Genomic DNA, 23,973 nt, shown 5'->3' with positions numbered 1-23,973 from the left:
CAGTTTTATCGGACATAATGAGGGAGCAGTGCATGTTCGCCAACCTTAATGCATGTTCGGACTATGGTCTGTCTGTCTGTCTGTCTATCTGTCTGTCTGTCTGTCTGTGTCTGTCACAAGGCATACTTCCCTCTTTTGGTAGACAAACAGGTTGAAGGGTGCTCACCAGTATCGGTGATCGTGCTAATGGCCTTGGGGCGGTAAAGATTGAAAAATAAGATGCTGAAATTATCGTGGCTATGACTGAGTGTGCGGCCTTTTCTTATTTCTTTCTGAATTTCCTCTGTCCCCGTCAACAGAAGTAGTGCTCTCAAGACGGACTTTGATTATTCTTGCACTACTTCTTGGTTCATCAACATCTCAAGTTTCAGACCGATTTGACTGTGACTTCTCTGCCTTAAGCCCATCCTCCTCATCATCATCATCATCATAATCATCATCATCATCAAGATATTCAGTATAAGTCATTTTACAATTAGTTTATAATTTCACCAAAACAATTTAGGCTATATGACCTTTAAATTACAAAATAACACTGTCTGTCAGTTATGCAACATAAGAGGATTAAATAGAATGAAATAGGATTAAACCTGAGCCAATTTACTTACTGACTTACTACTCCCCAACTTAGGCAAAAACAAAAGTTGCCTATTAACCCATTCTGAACGGGAACGTGTTAGCACCATGTTATGCTTTAGCTATTGAAAAATAGCAGATCTACAAGCTCATAGCGCGCCACCGAGTGGCGCGCTACGAGCTTGTAGATCTGCTATTTTTTTGAAAAATCGAAGAACGACTGACATTTTTTAGAATCTGATCTCAGGTCAGAATGGGTTAATCAGACCAGTGTGTGTCCAGTGGAAACCTCGTATGGATCTGATCTCAGGTCAGAATGGGTTAAGTCACAAAGCCAAGTGATTATACAGCCTGAAGGGCCTTTCAAACGTGAAGCCCGACAGGGGAATCAGTACCAGAGCAACAACTCGAGGAGACTGCCAAGTGTCGCACCGGCAAACAACAACATTGGGCCAAAATGTCCTCTCAGTACAGGGTTGTGTAAAATGGAATGGCCTTCCTCTGCGTATATAAGGGACTGTGCTACATTTTCCTCTTTTAAATACAATCTGAAAAAAATGGTTGCTTGAAAACCAAAGCTGCAACCATTCATGATTATTTTAGGTGTATTTATTTTGTGTATGCTGTGTTTCAGAGTGATTATTAGAGTAAACCTACCCTTTTCTTATTTCTTATTATTAGGCTACTAGTCTTATTACGTTTGAAATGTACTAGGTATTTGTATGCCATGTCCTGTATGTCAGTCCTGTTTGTATCGTTTGATGTTTGATGCCTGCGTTCCTCGCTTCACGTTTGAAAAGGCCACGACGCCAGGATTGTTACAGAGGTGGCCATGCAGCGTCACGACTCCAGGAGCTGGCATACTGTACATACAGTAGGCCAAATGAAATCATTATAATCAGGCTTCAACTCCGGGGAAAACTGTCCTCAAGCTCCGTTCACATTGAAGAAGCAGAAGCTAGCTTCTGCTTCTTCGTCCCATGTTATCTCTATGCAGAACAGCTTCTGCGTTTAAAAGCTGGAACAATAGCTTTTTTTGTTTTTGCGTTTTTTTTTCCTCACCGGACCTGAACTTTAAAGCAGCTTTTAAAAGCTGGAGCTTTAAAAATCTGCGTGTAGCCAATCAGAGCACAGCGTGGTTTGAGGAGGCGGAGTTGAGCTCATTTTACAAAACCGAAAACCCTCTGGAAAGCTGTCCGACCCAATTGTCCGCATTAAAAAATAAACTTTTTGAATATGGGCTGTATATGAAATATGAATGGATATTTGGCAAGACCATAGCATATTTTGTGATAGAAATTAAAGTTTATATGAGAAACAAGTTGTCGAAGCGGTGAAAACAGGTTGTGTTCCGTGTGCCGTCGCGAGTGTCACGTTTCTGGGGACAAGTCATCGTGCATTCACCCCCCCCTCCGGTTCTCATCGAAGCTATGGATGAACTACTGAACTGAACTCTCCAGAACGCTATCCGTCGCTTGTGGACTGTTTGTGGACTAAACAGTGCACGCACACACACACGGTTGATAAATTAGCAGATATAGATAGATAGACAAACAACTAAACAATATTGTGTCGGAGTTTTCCCAAAAACAGCAGCCCGCTGTCAGCGCGTTTCTGTGCCGGTCCTCGTGTGTTTTGCTGGACGTTTCCTCGCACTAAAATTAATTGCCCTTGTCGCGGGACCTCGCCCTGAGCACAGGGAGTTGACCACTGGTGTACGCTCCTCGACACCCAGTCTCAATTTAGGGGGTCCTCCGCGGGCCGGGCCACAGGGTCCAGAAGTCGGTCCACTTTCGCTCGAGGTTTCTCCTCGACGACGGGGTCTGGCCGCAGGTCACCCGAGGCACTATATCACCGTGGTACAGTGGCGCTAGTAATGTACGTACTACAGGAGTGGGGCCTTGATCATACCTTATATCAGTTGTATGTACCCCCTCTATTTATGCAATATGTTGCCCATGTTTTGTGATTGGTTTGCTGCGTTCTGAATCGATAAACCAATCGCATATAAGATTTATTTGAGGGAATCATTTAAATTGGTCTATTGCGTTCATGTAGGCCTATCGATGAACCTCATACCAAAAGTTGAAAGATAGTAGATAGCCTATATTTATAGATAGATAGAACACGTGTGTGTGTGTGTGTGTGTGTGTGTGTGTGTGTGAGATATTGAGCACCGTGGACGGTGGAGGAGCCGACACGGGACTCACTTGCGAGCCAGTTCTCTCTCAGTGCCCCTGCAGTAATTACCCCCTCCCGGTTCCCACCGAGGTGAACAACTGAACCCCGTAGCTGTCTCTGACCGTGGACTAAACACACACACGGTTTATAAATGAGCATATATATATATATATAGTCTATAGACAAAGAACTAAAGTCCAGAGTCCCCAGCGCGTCGTATGCACCGCGTGTGTGTGTGTGCGCGAGAGAGATCAATAATTAATAGCCTGTAGGAGTGCCGATGTAGGCAGAGAGAAAAGGGAGATTTATTCTCGTATTGGAAAAGCCAACGATGGTGGCACTCCGTTTATTTTAACAGAAGAGAGAGACAACAACAAACTTGTCGCATAGATAAAACGTCAACTTGTTACTACGTCAAAGCTCCTAAGGTAACACACTATGCCTTGCATTAAAGTGAGAGGAACAACCATATATAACATGGACAGGAACGCAGTGAATTATAAATGTCATTAATAACTGTTCAGTGTGTGTCTATCCACCACACACGTCCCCCCAGAATTCACAAGAACTGGCCCAGTGAAACGACCAGGGACCCGAATGACCCGCCCAAAGCTATTCCGAAGCTCCTGGGTAGGCAGAGGGGGCCGCAGCGGGAGGGCGACCGACGGGTGCTGACGGCAAGCAGGCGCCGGGCGGCCGTGTGGGAGATCCAAAGGTGGTCGGACCGGTTCCAAGGGAGCCCCACCCGGGGGACGACCGCGGCGCGGTGCCTGAGCCACTTCAACCGGGCGGCTCAAATCCAGGTGGGCTGGCTTCAGCCGGTCCACTGAGATGCGATCCAACCTGCCCCCAACATCAACAACAAACGTCTTGTCGCCAGCCTCCACCACCCGGTAAGGACCATCGTAAGGCGGTTGCAGGGGTCCACGATGGGCATCATGGCGGATAAACACATACCCCGCCGCTCGCAGGTCAGGGGGGATGTGCACCCGGGGCAGGCAGTGGTGTGAGGTCGGGACGGGCAGGAAAGTCTTAGCAGCATCCAGGAGAGTACGGCGTTGGTCAGAAGCAGACCAGGGGACAGTAGTGCAGGGAATAAAATCCCCTGGGACCCTGAGGGTCTGGCCATAAACTAACTCCGCCGAGGAAGAAAGGAGGTCTTCCTTAGGCGCAGTCCTAATCCCCAGCATCACCCAGGGGAGTCTGTCAATCCAGGTGTCGTCCTGGAGAGTAGCCTTAAGCGCAGCCTTCATGTCCCTGTGAAAGCGTTCACACATGCCGTTGGCCTGGGGGTGGTATGCCGCCGTGCGGTGGAGCGAGACACCCAACTGATGAGAAACAGAAGTCCAGAGTTCGGAAGTGAACTGGGGGCCACGATCGGAAGACAGATCAGAGGGGGCACCGAACCGGGCGACCCAGGTACCGATGAAGGCCCGTGCCACATCAGCCGCTGTTGTTGCCGACAGTGGGACTGCCTCCGGCCAACGGGTGGTCCTGTCCACCATAGTCAGGAGGTGAGTAAATCCCCTGGAGGGAGGAAGGGGTCCCACAAGGTCAACATTGACATGGTCAAAACGCCGTTCAGGAACAGTGTAGGGCTCCAAAGGGGCCTTAACATGACGATGGATCTTTGCACGTTGGCATGCCACGCAGGTTCTGGCCCATTCGCGAATGTCCTTCTTCATGCCATGCCAGACAAACTTTGCCACCACAAGACGTTGTGACGGCTTACTGCCTGGGTGCGAGAGCCCATGTATGGCGTCAAAAACAGTCCGCCGCCAGACCTGCGGCACCACAGGACGTGGTAGTGCCAGAGACACGTCGCACAGTAGTGTCGTGCCGTCATCGCCAAAAGGTACGTCGGCCAACTCGAGGCCAGTGACCGCTGTCCTGTAAGCCTGAATGTCAGGGTCCGAGGCCTGGTCCACAGCCATCCGGGTATAATCGATCCCTAGATGCACAGCTCCAATGACTACACGAGAGAGGCAGTCAGCCACGGGATTGTCCTTGCCTGACACGTGTTGGACGTCCGTGGTGAATTCAGAGATGAACGCCAGGTGGCGCTGCTGCCTGGCCGACCATGGTTCCGACACCTTGGCCATGGCGAAAGTCAAAGGCTTGTGGTCAACAAAGGCAGTGAACGGACGAGCCTCCAGCAGGAAACGGAAGTGGCGAACCGCTAAATACAGGGCGAGAAGCTCACGGTCAAAAGTGCTATATTTCTGCTCGCTGGAACGAAGTTGGCGGCTGAAAAAAGCGAGCGGTTGCCAAACGCTCTTGACCAACTGCTGGAGAACAGCACCCACAGCATAATCTGACGCGTCCGTGGTGAGAGCAACAGGAGCCCCCGGCACTGGGTGAGCCAGCATGGTCGCCCCCGCGAGGGCATGTTTTGTCGCAGAGAAAGCCGCCAACATCTCTGCGGACCAAGAAATGGGGTGCTTAGGAGGGTTTTTCCCCTTGAGAGCGCTGTACAGGGGCCGCATCAGGTCGGCAGCACGAGGCACAAAACGGTGGTAAAAATTTACCATGCCACAGAACTCCTGTAGAGCCCTGACCGTGAGAGGCCGTGGGAGCTTCAGCACTGCCTCCACCTTCGAGGGCAGTGGAATCGCTCCGGCTGTAGTGATGTGGTGGCCCAGGAAATCCATAGCAGAAACTCCAAACTGGCACTTCGCCGGGTTGATGATCAAGCCGTGCTGCCTGAGACGACTGAAGAGAAGCCGTAGGTGCGACAGATGCTCCGCTTTCGACGAGCTGGCCAGACAAATGTCATCGAGGTAGACAAAAACGAATGACAAATCGCGCAGAACCGTGTCCATCAAACGCTGAAAGGTTTGGGCAGCATTTTTTAGTCCGAACGGCATCCTGAGAAACTCAAAAAGCCCAAACGGGGTGATTACCGCTGTCTTTGGGATGTCCTGAGGATGCACAGGCACCTGGTGATAGCCTCGGACAAGGTCCACTTTTGAAAAAATAGTTGCACCCGCCAGATGGGCCGAAAAGTCATGGATGTGTGGAATAGGGTAGCGGTCAGGCGTAGTGGCAGCATTAAGGCGCCGGTAGTCGCCACACGGGCGCCAACCACCATTGGACTTGGGCACCAGGTGAAGGGGGGAGGCCCAGGGACTGTTTGACCGACGTACGATTCCAAGGCGCTCCATTGCATCGAACTCCGTCCTAGCGATGGCGAGCTTGTGTGGGTCAAGACGACGGGCCTTGGCGTGCACAGGTGGGCCCTCGGTGGAGATGTAATGCAACACGCCATGTTTGGTGGAGGCGGACGAAAAAGTAGGCGTGGTTATGTCTGAGAACTCGTTGAGGAGGTGAGAAAAGTCATCAGCAGGTGAGAGGGCACTGGACAGCCTTGTCGGGGCAGTGCCACTGTGCTCACACGGAAATGAGCTGAACGTCTCGGCATGGACGAGGCGTCGGTTCCTCACGTCGACCAGAAGTTTATTGGCAAAAAAGAAATCAGCGCCCAAGAGGGGGGTGGAGACTTCCGCCGACACAAAATCCCATGTGAAACGCTGACCAGCAAAACACACCGTCACAGTGCGTGTGCCAAAGGTGTGGATTGTGCTGCCATTGGCTGCCACAAGGGGGGGGCCGCGTGGCCCTGTGCGAATGTCTGTGGCTGAAGCTGGCAACGTACTCATGTGGGCGCCTGTATCACACAAAAAACGACGACCGGAGAGGGCGTCAGTGATAAACAACAAGCCGCTGGTATGGCCGTCACCCACGGCTGCTAATAGGTGGCGGCCGGTGCGTTTCCCGACGCACTGAATGTACAGGGAGGAAGGCATTTCTTGGCTTTATTGCCAAACTTGGCATGGTAGAAACATAATCCTCCTGACTGCTTTGCACGTCGGGGCATAGAGTTAGTGGCAGAGATGGAGTATGGCTGATATGCATTGTCATCACTGGAGGTAGTAGTGGGCGTGGCTGCAAAACATTTCTTGCCGGCTGAGAAAAATTTATCTGCCTCCCTGGCCAGCAGACGAAAATCAGTAATAGCAGAATTTGCGAGTGCCAAACGAACCTGGTCTGGAAGCTGTTGCAGGAAGAGTTCCTTGAAAAGAAAACAAGGCTGATGGTCTCCCAGCAGAGCCAGCATGTGATCCATCAGCTCCGACGGCTTACTGTCGCCGAGACCGGGAAGCGAGAGGAGTTGGCGCGCACGCTCGGATTCATTAAGTCCAAAAGTCTCCAGTAAATGCGCCTTCAAAGTGCCGTATTTATTCCTCGCCGGCGGACGTTCTAGTAGACTCACCACTCTCCCCGCAGTCGCGCTCGTAAGAGCTGCCACCACATGATAAAACTTTGTTTCATCAACTGTGATCTCTTTGATGGCGAATTGCGCCTCCGCCTGTGCGAACCAAGCGCTGGAATTCTGTTCCCAAAAGTCGGGCAATTTGAGCGAGGCTGACATGTTCAGTATATAATAAAACTCTGGAAACGTCCAAGAGTATCGGGGTCACCAATGTAGGAGTGCCGATGTAGGCAGAGAGAAAAGGGAGATTTATTCTCGTATTGGAAAAGCCAACGATGGTGGCACTCCGTTTATTTTAACAGAAGAGAGAGACAACAACAAACTTGTCGCATAGATAAAACGTCAACTTGTTACTACGTCAAAGCTCCTAAGGTAACACACTATGCCTTGCATTAAAGTGAGAGGAACAACCATATATAACATGGACAGGAACGCAGTGAATTATAAATGTCATTAATAACTGTTCAGTGTGTGTCTATCCACCACAAGCCTTTATTATAAAGGCTATTAATTATTGATCTCTCTATGCACATGCATATCATACAACTGATATAAAGTTTATATCAGTTGTATGATATGCATGTGCACATGTCCGTTGCACTGGACTCCGTTCCGGTGATAATATCACCGTGATATTGATTATTAATTAAGTAATTAAAGTATGCATAGCCTACTACTAGTTGGCACAATGTTTCACATCATCTGCTAATTATAAGCAAACTTTAAATGTGCTGATGCTGTAGTCAGTGTAAACGGTGAGGGTCCGTGGGGGTGGTGGAGGAGCGGTCTGACTCTAGGCTACTGCCACATATAGCCAGCCGAGGTCAGTGACAGACAGACAGCGCCGAGATGGGGGCTCCCTTCCACGGGAGACTTGGGACTGAATGTCCGGAAATCGCACGTAAACATAAGCTGTTTTAATTGCTTTTACGACGTGCTGGATATATACAATTGTATTTCTACGGTATGCTCTTTCTAAATCAACATTAACATTACATACAGAGCCGCCATTTAAAAAAAATGCCCGGAGGGTTTCGCTCGTGGCCAGCTGGGGGAGAGGAGAGCGGAGTGGGGGGGAGACATGAGCGCTGAAGACGGGGAGGATTGAGATCCGGTCCGTTCGGTTATTTACAAACAAGTTTACCAAGATTATATTATTTATTCATCCATACATAGGTTATGATGTAACTAAATATATAAGTATGTCTCCTCTACAGTCGCTATTTTACATTTTAGACTTTCAAATGCGCATCTGCTCAAACTGCCTGTCTCTCGTCTCAAAGCCAGACAGCCAGTCCAGGCAGCTTGAGTGACAGGTACCTTGTACACGCCCACTTTCTCAAAAAAAAGCTGCGTCTTTTAGATTTCTGCTTCTGCTTTTTAAAGCAGCTTCTTCGGTCTGAATGGGGCTTCACAATGTCTCGTTACACAAACAAGAAAGTTAATGTTCTATGTATATGTTTGATATTGTTTTCTATTGTTTTCTTTTTTTCTGTTAATTCTTTTGCTGCATTTTATGCTTTGGCGATATTGTAATTACATTCATGCCAATGAAGCTATTTGAATTTAATTTAATTTAAAACATTGAGAGAGAGAGAGAGAGAGAGAGAGAGAGAGAGAGAATTACTATATGTGTACTATATGTGTCTCTCTCTCTCTCTCTCTTTCAGCATCACTGAGAAATTGTGTCTCAGCATGAATGTGGTTGAACTCACTCTGACCTTTCAGCTGAGGAGATGTTCTCCACGCACGCACGCACGCACGCACACACACACACACACACACACACACACACACACACACACACACACACACACACACACACACACACACACACACACACACACACACACACACACACACACACACACACACACACACACACACACACACACACACACACAGTGTGGTGTGTAACATTTCAATCCAGGCACGTGCACACACAGACATCAAAGGGGGCTTCATCCCCTGCCCTTTTAACCGCATGTAAAGAAGTATTTACTACACGGTGAAAGAAATGCCAATGCACAACCTTTCCTTTCCTTTCCTTTCCTTTCCTTTCCTTGTCACACCCGAAGGCAGCATTCATGAGAATTGACCTATAGCTAAGCCCCTCCCCAAACTGCTATGGTCCAATCACAGCTATTAGCATTTAGTTAGACAAAACCTCTCCACCAATAGTTTTCCATATTATGACAAAACATTGTTTTAAAAAAAGAAATGTCACACACATATTTTTCCAGACAGTGCATACGGCAGGCCTTGTTGACGGATTTGGAAGAGATTTGTGAAGGTCTAGGTTCCAAAAATGATCCAGTATTTAATGTGTAAAAATCCATGATATTTACATTGGAATGAGTGAGCGCGGAGCTTAGCGTAAAGGTGAATTGCCTTTTCCAGAACTCTCCTGAACTCGAACGCAGCATTTTGCGCTGAAAGAATCTTCAGTATAGCTAGTGTGGGGGTCACGCCCCCCCCCCCCAAATTTTTTTTGCTGATCTACAAGCTCTCAATGCTTCGCAACGCGATGCGTTGTGAGATTGTAGATCAGATTTGAGGCCCTGCCTCTCTGACATTCTCTGCACGTCTGTTGGAATCTTCTCAGCAGCTTTCAGTTTTGTTGCAGAGTGTCTCTCAGGCAGCATGTGTGTGTGTGTGTGTGTGTGTGTGTGTGTGTGTGTGTGTGTGTGTGTGTGTGTGTGTGTGTGTGTGTGTGTGTGCCGTGGCATTAGCGCCGTCAATAAAGACCGCTGTACACAAACACACACAGAGTGAGAGACGCAGCATAATTCCTTTTTGATTATATAATCCTCGTCTTGGCTGTCATTGTAGTAGAAAAGCGTATTTTTTAACACTAGCATGACTGAAGTAAAATCAGACAGAAGTAGCATGTGCATTAAATTCATATTTAGAAAATGTTTCAGATGTCAAACATTTCTGAGATGATAGAAGGGTCATGGAAAGGGAACCTTCTGAAAGCTTCCTGGGCTCAAAGATAATCAACTTCAAAATCTTAAAAAAAAAAACGGTCATGCTAGTGAAGAAAAAGCACATCTACAAGTGACACGTTCACATTGTGATTATTATATTACCGGTAATTGCAAAAAAATAATGGATATAATTCAGGAATTGTTTGCAAAACAATACATTACAGTTTCAGCCATACTTCTGAATATACTGTATATATGCACGCCTTTGTTGTTGTTCACTCTAACACACCTGCACAGAATGCATGGTTTACCACACACACCTGTTATGATCACGCACACGCACGCACACACACACACACAAACACACACACACACACACACATGTTATGATCACGCACACACATGCACGCACACACACACACACACACAGTAAATCCCTATGGTTCACCACACACACCTGTTATGATCCAGCATGCGCACACACACGCACACACACACACACACACACACACACTAAATCCCTATGGTTCACCCTGACCACAGACACCTCTTATGATCCATAACAAACGCGCGCGCGCGCACACACACACACACACACACACACACACACACACACACACACACACGTGCTGCTCCATGTTGATCTCTGTCTAAACACACACCAGACTGTTTACTGTCTGGACCCAGACAACTGAAACCAGGAGGTTTTGGTTGGCTGCTGCTGCTCTGCACAGTGGCGGGTTTAACAATCTGGGGGCTCCCTGCAAAGCTGAAGCAGGGGGGGGGGGGCTCCCGTGTTGGGGGGGCCACGGCAATGCAGCGGACAGCGGGTGGTCGGCGGCGGAAAGAAATGCAAATGCCACTCCTTTCCGTGCCATGCCGGAAAGGCAGCATTCAGGTGAATTGCTTTTTTCCGAAGTCTCCTGAACACAGCATTTTGCGTTGAACAAATTTGTTTAGAAATACACCTGCATCTCCACTAGCTAAAGAGTGCAGGGTTGCGCCCCGAAAATAGCTGATTTACAAGCTCACAACGTGTCGCAGCGCGACGCGTTGTGAGCTTGTAGATCTGCTATTTTTTTTGTCCAAAAGTGCCCCCTCTTACGGGATTTCAGCCCCTGCCTCTCTCCAACACTCTCTGCACAAGGTTCAAGGTTCAAGTGCTCCCTCATGGTCTGGAGCACTTAAGCTGTTAACACACTCCTTTCTGGCTCTTCAGAGCGGGAACTCTGGGGGGAGGGAGGGGGTAAAAAGCTCAATAATGTTTGTATGCTATTTCTTTTTACTCATATGTGACTTGAAAAATGAATAAAAATGATTTAAAAAAAAAACACTCCCGTCTGTCCAAACTCATTAGCATGTTCTCACACAAGTTCTCCAGTTTGGATGAAACTTGAATCGGTTTCTTTGTTGTTTTGTTTTGTATCCAGACGCCGTCGTCGGGACTGAAACCTCATATGTCCAAAAAAAAAACCCCGTAACTTTTCAGGAATAAATGGAATGAACAACTTCATTCGAAAATAGCCGATCTACAAGATCACTACGCGGTCGGAGTTCTGAGCTTGTAGATCTGCTATTTTCACTACTTTTTTTCTCAACACTCTTGAATAACAAAGTAGGGTGTTAATTAAGTGCACCGGGAAAAAAGAAGAACCCATAAAAAAATAAGAAAATATGGAGATAGGAGATTTCCTGACCCGACAGCGACGATTTAGCTTTGCCAAGTCTCTGAGGAGACAGACGCTACACCACACACACACACACACACACACACACACACAGTCCAATCGAAGTCTATCAAACAGACAACACGCGCACGCACACACATGCACACAAACACGCACACAAAATGTGGAAAAAAAGGAAGTTTGGAACGGCAACTTGGAACAAACAACAGAGCTACCACACAGACAGATGGTACGATAGGCATGATACATACTGTGTGTGCGTGCGGTACAGTGCGTGCGTGTGTGTGTGCGCGTGCGTGCGGTACAGTGCATGTGTGTGTGTGTGTGTGCGTGCGTGCGGTACAGTGCGTGCCACTCACTCCGTGCCGCTCTCCACCTGGTTGGTGAGCAGGACGATGTGTGTGTGCTGTGATGTGTGTGTGCGTGTGTGCGTGCGTGCGTCAGTACAGTGCGTGCGGTACAGTCCGTGCGGTACAGTGTGTGTGTGCGTGCGTCAGTACGGTGCGTGCGTCAGTACGGTACAGTGCCACTCACTCCGTGCCGCTCTCCACCTGGTTGGTGAGCAGGACGATGTGTGTGTGCTGTGATGTGTGTGTGCGTGCGGTACAGTGTGTGTGTGTGTGTGTGTGCGTGCGTGCGGTGCGTGCCACTCACTCCGTGCCGCTCTCCACCTGGTTGGTGAGCAGGACGATGCCGTCCAGGTTGATGAACTCCTGGGCGAAGGTGATGTCTCTGGAGGCCTTGGCCAGGTCCTTCAGACCCTCCAGCTTAGCGTCCATGCTGGAGGACTGGATCCGCTCGTGGAGCTTCGCCGACGTCTGGGACTGCATGGAGGAGGAGGCAGAATTAATTAACACCATTTAAATGAAAATGGATTTGGTCTTGCACTGAACTTTGCACTATTACATTGCACCAGCACTATTGCACTTGGGTTACTGTACAGTATGGATATTTATTTGATGCCAGTGGTGAAGGTGAAGGTGAAGCTCTAAACTGAATTTCGTTGTTTCATGCAAGCAATGACAAATAAAGATCTATCTATCTATCTATCTATCTATCTATCTATCTATCTATCTATCTATCTATCTATTTAGACCTGAGGACCATTTCTCATCTACAAATGTGACTAAATTTGACTGAGGAACTGCCATTGGATTTTTTTGAATTTTCGTTTATAGCTTTAGACAGTAATTAATGTCTTGCAGAGAAACAGCGAGTTGAGAAAACAGGCTTGAAAGGTTCACGTCTGTGGTCTCTAACATTACACCTATAGCTACATGTTTAAGCATTTATTTCATAGTTACAGCTCTCGATTTCACATCGCTGTCTATAGGAGTGGTTGCACCACTCGAAAAAAACCAAAGTCAGTCGTTCTCAAACATTTTCATGTCAAGGACCCCCAAAGATATATACAGTAATTGGCCGCCGACCCCCATCTGAAAATATGTTGTTCTTACTACTCTGGAATAATACACAAAAAAACAACATTGAGGAACTTACAGGAGACTCGGTCAGGCGTAGGATGGACCCGTTCTTGATGTCATTGCGGTTCTGCAGAGAGAAGAGTTGATGAGGAGAAAATAATTATAAAAATGAATAAAACCGCTCTGAGCGAACGCCCGGAGGCACACGGGACGTTCTAGCATAACGTCTATAGGAGAGAGAGAGAGAGAGAGAGAGAGAGAGAGAGAGAGAGAGGTAGAGAGAGAGAGAGAGAGAGAGAGAGAGAGGTAGAGATAAGACGGGCAAACCTTTTCCGTGATGTAGAAATTTGTGGAGTCGGCGTTCTGCAGAGCATAGTTTTCGTGGTTCCCCAGAGACCAGCTGATAAAAAAAAGACATTAAACATTTTTAATAATAAAAAATATTATGTGTACGTTAACAGAATAATGTTATGCTGGGCTGCGCTGCGCTGCTATCTTTAGTAAAGCAAAACTAACAGAGAGCTCATTAGAGTTCAACACACGAGAGAGAGAGAGAGGCAGAGAAAGAGAGAGAGAGAGAGAGTCCTTTACATAAAGTCCTTGGAGCATTATAATCTTAACCCATCAAAACAGGGAAAGCATATCTGTGCCATTTTAAATTGCCTTTTTTTTAAGTGGTGCAAACCACTTCCTTAAGTGACTATGTGTGTGGGTTCCTGGCTGGCTGGCTGTTTGTCTGGGTATGGGTGAGCACGAAAACAGCATGGCTGTTTTTCACCAACCTAACACACACACACACACACACACACACGCACATATTAACTGTATATGTGATTGCAGGTGTGCCAGTACAGTACAGTACAGTGACAGTACAGTACAGTAGAGGGTACATTAAGAGGGACCCCCACACGGTAACTCTGTCATTTCTCAACCGTTTCGGACGCGGGGCGGCTCGCCAGAATTGGGCCGGCACCCTGGGTGCGTTCCTGTGGGTCTTCAGCTTGGCTCAGTTCAGGCTGCATGAACAGCGCTGGGTTTCTGCCCCCTCAATGTCGTAACTCTTCCATTAGATGGCTCTGGGTTTCTGCCCCCTCTATATCGTAACTCTTCTATTAGATAGCTCTGGCACATGCACACCCGCGCGCACACACATATACACCATGCTAAGGGAAATGCACACTTACCCCTCACACACTTCTTTGATGATGGACGACAGAGGCTTTTTCTGCAGAGAAAGGCAGAGAAAGGTGCATCATTTAGTGTGCTTGTCTGTATTATTATTATTTATTTATTATTTACATGCAGAGATAAAACTTCTTAGCAAAAATACTTTGTACGAGCCCTTTTAAGACTTTAAGACTTCTTGTTTTCCAGAGTTTGGCCAATATACTACACACAAATAAATGGTGTTTTTCCTTCTCAGATGTCTCTCTGAATATCCCATACCTGTATGACTTATTATTTATATCCACATTAAAACCAGTTCCTTCCATGTTAGCCCATACTTCTCTAGATCTATCGCATTCGAACAAGAAAGGTTGTAGACTTTAAAGTTGGCAACAGTTTGGTAGAGGGTGTGGTTGTCTGTAGAACCTCACAGGCTCACAGCATGCAGGACTGTCAAGGGCTACACACACCACCTGCGAACGCCGCGTGTCAAAACAGCCGACTCCGTTATTTTCAATTAACCTATATCCCACACCGGCGGACGTTCACGCACGTTCACACCTCGCCTGACGCTCTGATACGCCACTGTTCTATTTTCCAGGCGTTGCCGCGCTGCGCACCCGGTGTGTGTAGGGCTTCATTATTCCACATCGCAGACAGACAGACAGACTCTGACCGTTCGTCGCATAAGTTTCTGTTCGTGAACAAAAATGGCCAAAAGCCACCTTAAATTAGACATTAAGGTTCGGGCTATACTGGCAGAAATGACAGACTTTCAACCAGTTCATAGTGTTGACCAAACTGTTCTTCAAGTGTCCTTATGGAGCAAGACACTGAACTGAAGCCCTAACTCCTTTGGCGAGCAGCTCGGTTCCCTGCATGGTTTCCTCTCTCTGACCTCGGTCAGATAAAAAAAGACAGCTGTCTTCTCTGTGTCTCTGGGGGGGAGAGGGGGGGGGGGGGGGGGGGGGGTGGGGGGGGTCAGAGCAGCTTGAAATTAATTTCCAAAGGGAGTCGCGTGGTTTTGACGAGGCAAGCTTGCTCCACCCTGGCCCTGCTTGCTCCATGGGGGGGAGGGCATAAGACAGCCATGGAGCAAAGCTTGTCTCGTCAAAACCATGGGACTGTCTTTCACGTGTGAGCGAGGCCTCTGCCGTCGGTGTGTGATCGGTCATAGTTTGCATGAAATCGCTGCACTCAAACTATTATTGTAGCTTTTCGTTGGGAACGTCGTGTATAGGCTACATTAAGTCTATAGGTTTATATGTATGTGGACACACACACACACACACACACACACACACAGAGAGAGAGAGAGAGAGAGAGAGAGAGAGAGAGAGAGAGAACTGGCAGACATCTGCGCATGATTACTATATATATATATTTTTTTTAAATATTGCATCTCTGTTACTTCGAAGGTTTCAAATTCAAAAGCATCAAAAGTGGCACATCTACAGGCTCATGTAACGCAACGTGGATCTGCTCATTTTAATGCTTTCGTGTGACGCTGACTGTAGTATGATCTGTACATACTGTATATATAATACACAAAGAGTTTGAATACGGAGATGAGCGGTTTCCTCCCGACAACAGGGATATTATTTATATACAGTACAGTACAGTGTATACTACAGAGTAGCATCATGGGTGATTTGATTGTGTTATACTGTTGCAGTGGTGGCTGCCCCCAGGCAGAGAGAGAGAGAGAGAGAGAGAGAGAGAGAGAGAGAGAGAGAGAGAGAGAGAGACACAGACAGACAGAGAGCGAGAGAAACAGAGAGAGAAACAGAGAGAGAGAGAGAGAGAGCTGATAAGGAGAGATAGATTGTCAGGAGAGGAATAGAGATAAAGGGGGTTTTTGTGAAGTCACTTGACACCTGAACAGAGCAAAGACATATAGCCAAGAGAGAGAGAGTGTGTGTGTGTGTGTGTGCGTGTGCGTGTGCGTGTGCGTGTGCGTGTGCGTGTGTGTGTGTGTGTGTGTGTGCGCGCGTGTGTGCGCGCGCGCGCGTGCATGCTTTTGTGTAAGCCTAGAGCAAAGACAGCCAAGAGAGAGAGAGTGTGCGTGCATGCGTAAGCCTAGAGCAGAAAAATAGCTGATCTACAACAAGCTGACAACACGTCGCGCTGAATCTTCTTCTAATTGTAGCCTATAAACATATCTCTAAAAAAAATCTGTTTTTTAAACCATTAAAACAACCATGTTTCTTCCGTGGACCTGCAGGAGAACTGTCCTCAAAGGTTAACGTTTCTGTTCCACACTAGTATAGTAACACACACACACGAGCACGCACGTACGTGCACACACACACACACACACACACACACACACACACACACACCTGTACAGTACATGCAATATATCCTCCAAAATCCTCCCCCCCCACTAGCATCCGTCCCACCCCCCATCCCTCTTTCAAACCCTTTCATCATCCTTACCCATATATAAAGACATAGACATCTTTCCTCCTCATCCTCTCTCAGTCTATCTCTCTCCTCCTCCTCCTCCTCCTCCTCCTCATCTCTTCCCCCTCCCTCCCTCCCTCCCTCCCAACCTCTCTCCCTCTCTCCCTCCCTCTCTCTCTCTCTCTTTTTTCAGGAAATTAATTTTTCTTTTTTTTTCAGGAAATTAAAGGACCACTTCACCACTTTTCAACCCATCTTCACAAATCTTAACATTTTTTGTAGCAGCCTATATGAGACACAGACTTAGAAAAAATAAAATGTTGCCATTTTAATTTATCATGATTTTTAGTGAGGACCTATATAAAGATGGGTTGAAAAGTGGTGAAGTGGTCCTTTAAATTAAGAAAACCTTATATTTTTAAAACAAAGCAAATACTGCCTGTGACTTTATGTATTGTCAATTGCATGAGAGAGGGAGAGGTGGTGGAGTTAGCTGCTTTAGCAGACAGTTTGAGAGGGGGAGAGGTGGTGGAGTTAGCTGCTTTAGCAGACAGTTTGAGAGGGGGAGAGGTGGTGGAGTTAGCTGCTTTATAGCAGACAGTTTGAGAGGGGGAGAGGTGGTGGAGTTAGCTGCTTTAGCAGACAGTTTGAGAGGGGGAGAGGTGGTGGAGTTAGCTGCTTTAGCAGACAGTTTGAGAGGGGGAGAGGTGGTGGAGTTAGCTGCTTTATAGCAGACAGTTTGAGAGGGGGAGAGGTGGTGGAGTTAGCTGCTTTATAGCAGACAGTTTGAGAGGGGGAGAGGTGGTGGAGTTAGTTGCTTTAGCAGACAGTTTGAGAGGTGGTGGAGTTAGTTGCTTTAGCAGACAGTTTGAGAGGTGGTGGAGTTAGTTGCTTTAGCAGACAGTTTGAGAGGTGGTGGAGTTAGCTGCTTTAGCAGACAGTTTGAGGGTCCAATGGAGTTAAGCACTTTTTACTATACTTTCCATTGGTTCAATATTTCCGAAACAACACACAGACGTAAAGGCTGTTATGTTTATGTTCACTGATTTATGGAATAAAAACATAATCAAAACCCCCGGCAGCAACACTATCCATTGTCCGCATGCTGCAGTGCAGCGCTATATGATGCGTCGTATTATTATTATAATTATAATTATTATGGAAGTTACGGAAAACAAGTTCCAAGTACAGAAAAGGAGAGACTGCCCGACAGAGAAATGGTGGACCTTGAAGGTACTTTAAGGTAAAAGGGGGGGGATGAATCACATTGAGACATGGCCCGTTGGGTTTATGGGAATGTGTTTAAGTCTTCTGTCTTGCACATGCACACGCATGTACGTACGCACGTATACGTACGCACGCACGGTGAAAGTAGAAGGTAAAAGCTGACTGCATGAAGATGAAGAGAGAGAGAGAGAGAGAGAGAGAGAGAGAGAGAGAGAGAGAGAGAGAGAAGAGAGAGGACGGAGTTGAAAGGGAAACTAATATAAAGGACAAACTGGAAATGGAGACAGAGAGAGAGAGAGAGAGAGAGAGAGAGACACAGAGAGAGACAGAGAGAGAGAGAGAGAGACAGAGAGAGACAGAGAGAGAGAGAGAGAGAGAGAGAGACACAGAGAGAGACAGAGAGAGAGAGAGAGAGACAGAGAGAGACAGAGAGAGAGAGAGAGAGAGAGAGAGACACAGAGAGAGACAGAGAGAGAGAGAGAGAGACAGAGAGAGACAGAGAGAGAGAGAGAGAGAGAGCTCTGAATGCAGACATCACAGCACCACTATAGCGACGGCTGCTGGTTGCGTGTGCACACACACACACACACTCACACTCACGCACACGCACACACACACTCACACTCACACACACACACACACACACACACACACACACACACACACACACACGCGCACACGCACACACACACACACACACACACAGCGTACTGTGCACGTGTACAGAAAGAAGGCGTGCTTGCAGGCTGAAAGAAACCGTGCACGTCTCTCTCAGCGCGCACGCTGCAGGAATAAATGGCTGCACGTCTGAAAGAGAAGAAGCGTTACTGCGTGCCGATAAGAGAGGCGAGCACACGTCTCAGCGTTGCCACGGTGACTGGTGACTTCTCAGGGTCAACGACACGGCGCTTTAACCCATTCTGACCTGAGATCAGATTCTAAAAATGTTCTTCTACATCCTGACAGTTTTCATTCTGACCTGAGATCAGATTCTAAAAACGTCTTCTACATCCTGACAGTTTTCCATTCTGACCTGAGATCAGATTCTAAAAATGTCTTCTATGTCAGTCGTTCTTCGATTTTTCTAAAATAGCAGACCTACAAGCTCATAGCGCGCCACTCGGTGGCGCGCTATGAGCTTGTAGATCTGCTATTTTTCAATAGCTAAAGCACGACATGATGCTATAACACCAAAAGGGGTTCCCGCCCAAAATGGGTTAACCCATTTAGACCCGAGTTAAAAAACATTCACATTGAAAGAATATATATTCAAAGATTTGTGCCACATTTTCACGATATAAAAAAAATAAATAGCAGTCCGTTCTTTTCAATTCATTCAGAATTTGAATGCGTCTCTGCTTGGGGATGCGGGTGAGGTCTGCTGGACTTTTGATTTAACCCATTCTGAACGGGAACCCATTCTGGTGTTGGCATCATGTCATGCTTTAGCTATTGAAAAATAGCAGATCTACAAGCTCGTAGCGCGCCACCGAGTGGCGCGCTACGAGCTTGTAGGTCTGCTATTTTTGAAAAATCGAAGAGCGACTGACATTTTTAGAATCTGATCTCAGGTCAGAATGGGTTAATCAGACCAGTGTGTGTGTCCAGTGGAAACCTCGTATGAATCTGATCTCAGGTCAGAATGGGTTAAAAGCAGCTTGTACTGGGATTGGATTGCTGTGATGCAATGCGGATTATGGATGTCTCATGTACCTATGATTGTTTATAGGATGTTGTGTATACTGTTGTTTTGTCTGTTTTTGTCTGCCTTTTTACTTTTCAACTTTTACTGATCCTGTATATTTAAGGTTTGTTTGTCTTGTGTTCTGTTGTCTTTTTTTCTTTGGGGTGAAAATTCAATACACTGACACGACAACGCGTATTCAGGCCGGAGTCACCACCCCCAGGGTAAGTTGTGATTTGCTCTCGTTCATGCAATGCAATTTGCGGCATTTCCAAAACAATATTGCGCAGAGTAGCGATTATCAAACGTATTTGCAATGACATAGGTTGAAAGATCTGTTGCCCGTGGACAAGGCACGTTACCTCCGCAGGTTAGATATTATCGGCATAGATGTTTGTCCGTATGTGATTAAGGATTGGAAAAAGTTGCATTGGCAGCCATAGAAAATTCTGCCCAGGGTAAATGTCCCGGATGTGACGTTTTGGGGCGTTCCTGTCTTGTTTCGTGTCAGTGTATGTGTTTATACTCTTGTCATGTCATACTTGTGGGGTTTATTTAAGAGAAGCTGTTAATGCCACCATTTATTATTTTTCAACTCCATGTATTTAAATAATGCTTCTGTGAAAAAACCAATAAACAATGTTATAAAAAAATAGCAGACCTACAAGCTCGTAGTGCGCCACTCGGTGGCACATTATGAGCTTGTAGATCTGCTATTTTTCAATAGCTAAAGCATAACGTAATGCTTAATGGGTTAACACACTACACTGCAGTGTTGCGTTCCGTCGACTAAAACTGAGACGAAAAATGTCCGTCGACTAACCTTTTTTTTTCCACTGGTTGAAAAGAACATTGGAAACTAAATGAAAACTAAGCTATGGTGGTGACTGAATCTATATAAGACTAAATATACTGACAATTTCAATTTCAAAACTAGACTAAAATGTTATAGGAAGGGACTATAGTGGACGAGAGATCCACATTTTAAGTCATTTTAGACTCTAGGTTGCATGCTGAAAATTAGCAGATCTACAAGCTTGTAGATCGGCTAATCTTCTATTGACGGCTAGGTGCACACCTATAGCCGTCAATCAATTGCTCATGATCATTTCAGCACGGCTGGATATCCAGTTATTTCAACCAATCTTGTATTTTTTCTCATTATTTTGGGGGTGACTCCTCTGTGCACCACCAGAGGGCAGCAGGGGGCTCAAGTACCACCCCTGGTACTACAGTTACAGTATACCAGTGGTTAATGGGAAGTTATACCACACTAGCTCTGTGACAGTCAGTCACACCAGGGGGTTCTCAAAGTTTTTGGCCCCGGGGACCCCCGGAAATACTTTGGCAATGTCTCGGGTATATAGAGTGGCTGGATGGTAACCGTAAGGTTGCCAGTTCGAACCCTGTGGGCTCCCCCAGAGTTGGCGTCAAAGTGTCCTTGAGCAAGACTCTGAACCCCTAATTGCTCCTGATGTGCTGGTCGGTGCCTTGCATGGTTTCTGCCGCCATCGGCGTATGAATCTGTGTGTGAATGGGTGAATGTAATGTGTGTGTGTGTGTGTGTGTGTGTGTGTGTGTGTGTGTGTGTGTGTGTGTGTGTGTGTGTGTGTGAATGGGTGAATGCAATGCACAATCTATGTAAAGCGCCTTGGATAAAGGCGCTATATATAAATGCACCATTTACCATTCACAGTTTTTTGACATAATGATGTTCCACACCAGACAAGAGACGATATGGACACAGAATGCCTTATAATAGGAGTCCGTCTGACTGTGAATTGATCAAAGTCTTTTCATGCAGAGTGCCAGACAGACATCCGCTCCGTTCAGACAGAGAGACATTTGACCTTCTACAACAGCCAAGCCTTTTGTCTGCTGCTTTAAAAAATAAAAAAGGACCTCAAATTAGTTGTCAGTTTGGTATAACGGGTATCCAGGCTGTTCCACTGTGTCGCACCTATGCAATTAAGAGTTCATTCATTGTAGAACTCTTTCCCTGCGATTCGCCCGAGTTGCCCGAGTTATGTTTTCATTGTTTGTTTTTTTAATCATTTTCATCCCACGATTTTGCAACCCAGTTTTTTTCACCCAGTGCCCAATTATCTAATATAATCCTGGGCGCTATACACTTCCTCTGCCAACCAAAGCAAAGGAAGGTACTATATTTACCCAGGGTAACTGGACTAAGGAAAAGAAAGGTACTATGTTTACCCAGGGTAACTGGACTAAGCTAAAGAACTTGTTTACAGCCAGGCCCTGCTCATAGAACATTTCATGGTAGGGGTTCAATGCCTTGCTCAAGGGCACTTCAGCGGTGTTCATTTTAACGTGCCGGTCCGGGGATACGAACTATAGAGCACCGAAGTCCTGACGTAACTCGCTCATCCCGACGATTCCCCTGGTTCGCGGAAGTAATTTCTCTATGGAGAATAACATGGGGTGATCTTAATATCGTCTACTATAAGCATTGTGGTCCAAAAATAAACAAGCTGTCTCGGCGTTATTGTTAGGCAGGTGTCTCTGTATCGTTTGCAACAGTCAGTCACTCATATATGATACAGTCTGCTTCTAGCAAAAATCTAACTAATTCAGCAGCAGTAACATTAGCGTTTTCTCTCAGTCAGTTGATTCTTCACATCCATATGAGTGAAGCGGCCGGGGTGACATGTTTATTTTTCAAACACAGTTGTTATATGAGGCGATCTAAAATCGCCTCAATGGGGATTTCAATGCAACTAAACAAATACATGAACCTGGGGACTGACGCCCTCTACTGAAAGTGACGTCAGACTTCGGTGCTCTATAGCAACCTTCCGATATCAAGACCGCTCCGCAAACCGTTCGGCGGACATTTCATTGTTTTAACTACGTTTTCAATCAGTGTGTGTGTGTGTGTGTGTGTGTGTGTGTGTGTGTGTACCTGGTCCAGGTCCATGAGCTTGGGGAAGGCCCCGGGCCACTCGATGGCCACCTTGACGATGTCCGCTACCAGCGGAGGCATGATGGCGACCGGGGGGAGGGGGGGTCTGACGACGACGGAAGTGTAGCTTCACGCCACTCTCACCGGAGTCGGTGGAGAGACCATTAACACCTGCAGAGAGAGAGAGAGAGAGAGAGAGAGAGAGATAATTTAGTTTACTTGGAATACAAAAAGTCCAATAAGACTTGTTTCTCTTGGTGCTCTCCTCTCACGTTAAACAGTGAATACGTTAAAAACATACATGCAGAGTTTGCATGTTCTCCCCGTGTCCCCTAGGGTAGGTACCCTCACAAAAACATGCAGTAATCCTGGTCTCTAAACTGCCTCCCCCTGGCCAGCCGGGGCACCTGATGGAGGGGAAAGGAACTGGTTGGAATAACGTGTTCCTTCCACGCGCTACGTCCAACCAGGGAAACTCCCCCCTGTCAGGTGTAAAGGAGCAACTTGGACACTCAGGCATGAAGGAAGCATGAGTTAAGTCCGTTGCTCTCCCCAGGTTGGCGGAGGGTGTAGAGCCCAGGATCACAGTAGATGATTGACACAGGGGTGAAAAATGGGTTACAAAATCGTGGGATAAAAAATATATTTAAAGAAAAACATACATACTAAAATAACCGTGACACACACGTACTGTACAGTACATGAATAACACTGGACACTGTCCAATAGGAATACCCCGTCGTTATTGCCCCATACATTACACGCGGAGGTCGGAGGTCATACACGGAGGTCTCCGGCCTATCAAATGATCCCGCTCGTCGCCCATAGGACGGAGATTAATGGTTACAAATATACCCCCCCCCCCCCGGGCGTTCTAGGTGTTGATAACAATACTTGACCACGCTGCTACAGCATCAACAGTAGGCCTGGGCCGTGGCTCAGCGGTCCAGGCACCCTAGCTGGCTGGTATAGCCCAAGTCTGGCAGTGTGCCGCGGGTTCGAGTCCCGATCCCGACGGCCTTTACTGCATGTCACTCCCCCCATCTCTCTCTCCCCCATTTCCCGTCAGCCTATACTGTCTGTCCCTCTATAAAAAATCAAAATGTGGCGCGAAGCAACGCATTTTAGATCTTCTACTTTTGATGCTTTCGGGGACTTGTATCCTGTAAAGTCACAGTTCTGGACATAATGGGGTTCCACACCAGACAAGAGACCATATGGACACAGACTGCCTTAGAAATGTGAGTCCGCCTGACTGTGGATCAAAGTCTTTTCATGCAGATTTCCAGTGTGCTATAGAGACATTTGACCTTCTACAAAAAAAAGAAGGTATATCTTTTCTAACAGCCAAGCTTTTTGTCTAGTGCTTGAAAAATAAAACTCAAATGAGTTGTCAGTTTGGCACCGGCCGTATCCTGGCGACCACTGTGGAGAAACTATGAAGTATAAACCATGCTTTTACAACATTATTTATGAATTTAGAGAGGCTCATCA

General features: G+C 46.8%; 1 protein-coding gene across 3 annotated transcripts in view; it reads right to left on the bottom strand.

Annotated features, from left to right (window-relative positions):
- Nucleotides 1-23,973, bottom strand: part of elmo1 (engulfment and cell motility 1 (ced-12 homolog, C. elegans)) — a 208,649-nt gene that overhangs the window by 150,939 nt on the left and 33,737 nt on the right. For 2 of the 3 annotated variants that reach the window (XM_080788282.1, XM_080788283.1), the window contains exons 3-7: nt 22,480-22,650; nt 14,257-14,297; nt 13,400-13,472; nt 13,149-13,199; nt 12,303-12,472 (exon numbers count right to left, since the gene is read on the bottom strand). In XM_080788282.1, the coding sequence (XP_080644408.1) occupies nt 12,303-12,472; nt 13,149-13,199; nt 13,400-13,472; nt 14,257-14,297; nt 22,480-22,560 (416 nt within the window). In that variant the 5' untranslated portion in view covers nt 22,561-22,650. Of the gene's footprint in view, nt 1-12,007; nt 12,039-12,302; nt 12,473-13,148; nt 13,200-13,399; nt 13,473-14,256; nt 14,298-22,479; nt 22,651-23,973 lie in introns of those variants that run through there. The other variant, XM_080788284.1, reaches the window with a different exon arrangement.

Source organism: Protomyctophum bolini (assembly GCF_963924005.1).
Source record: "Protomyctophum bolini genome assembly, chromosome: 17".
Lineage (NCBI taxonomy): Eukaryota > Metazoa > Chordata > Actinopteri > Myctophiformes > Myctophidae > Protomyctophum > Protomyctophum bolini.
This window is presented reverse-complemented; position numbering and strand designations above follow the sequence as displayed.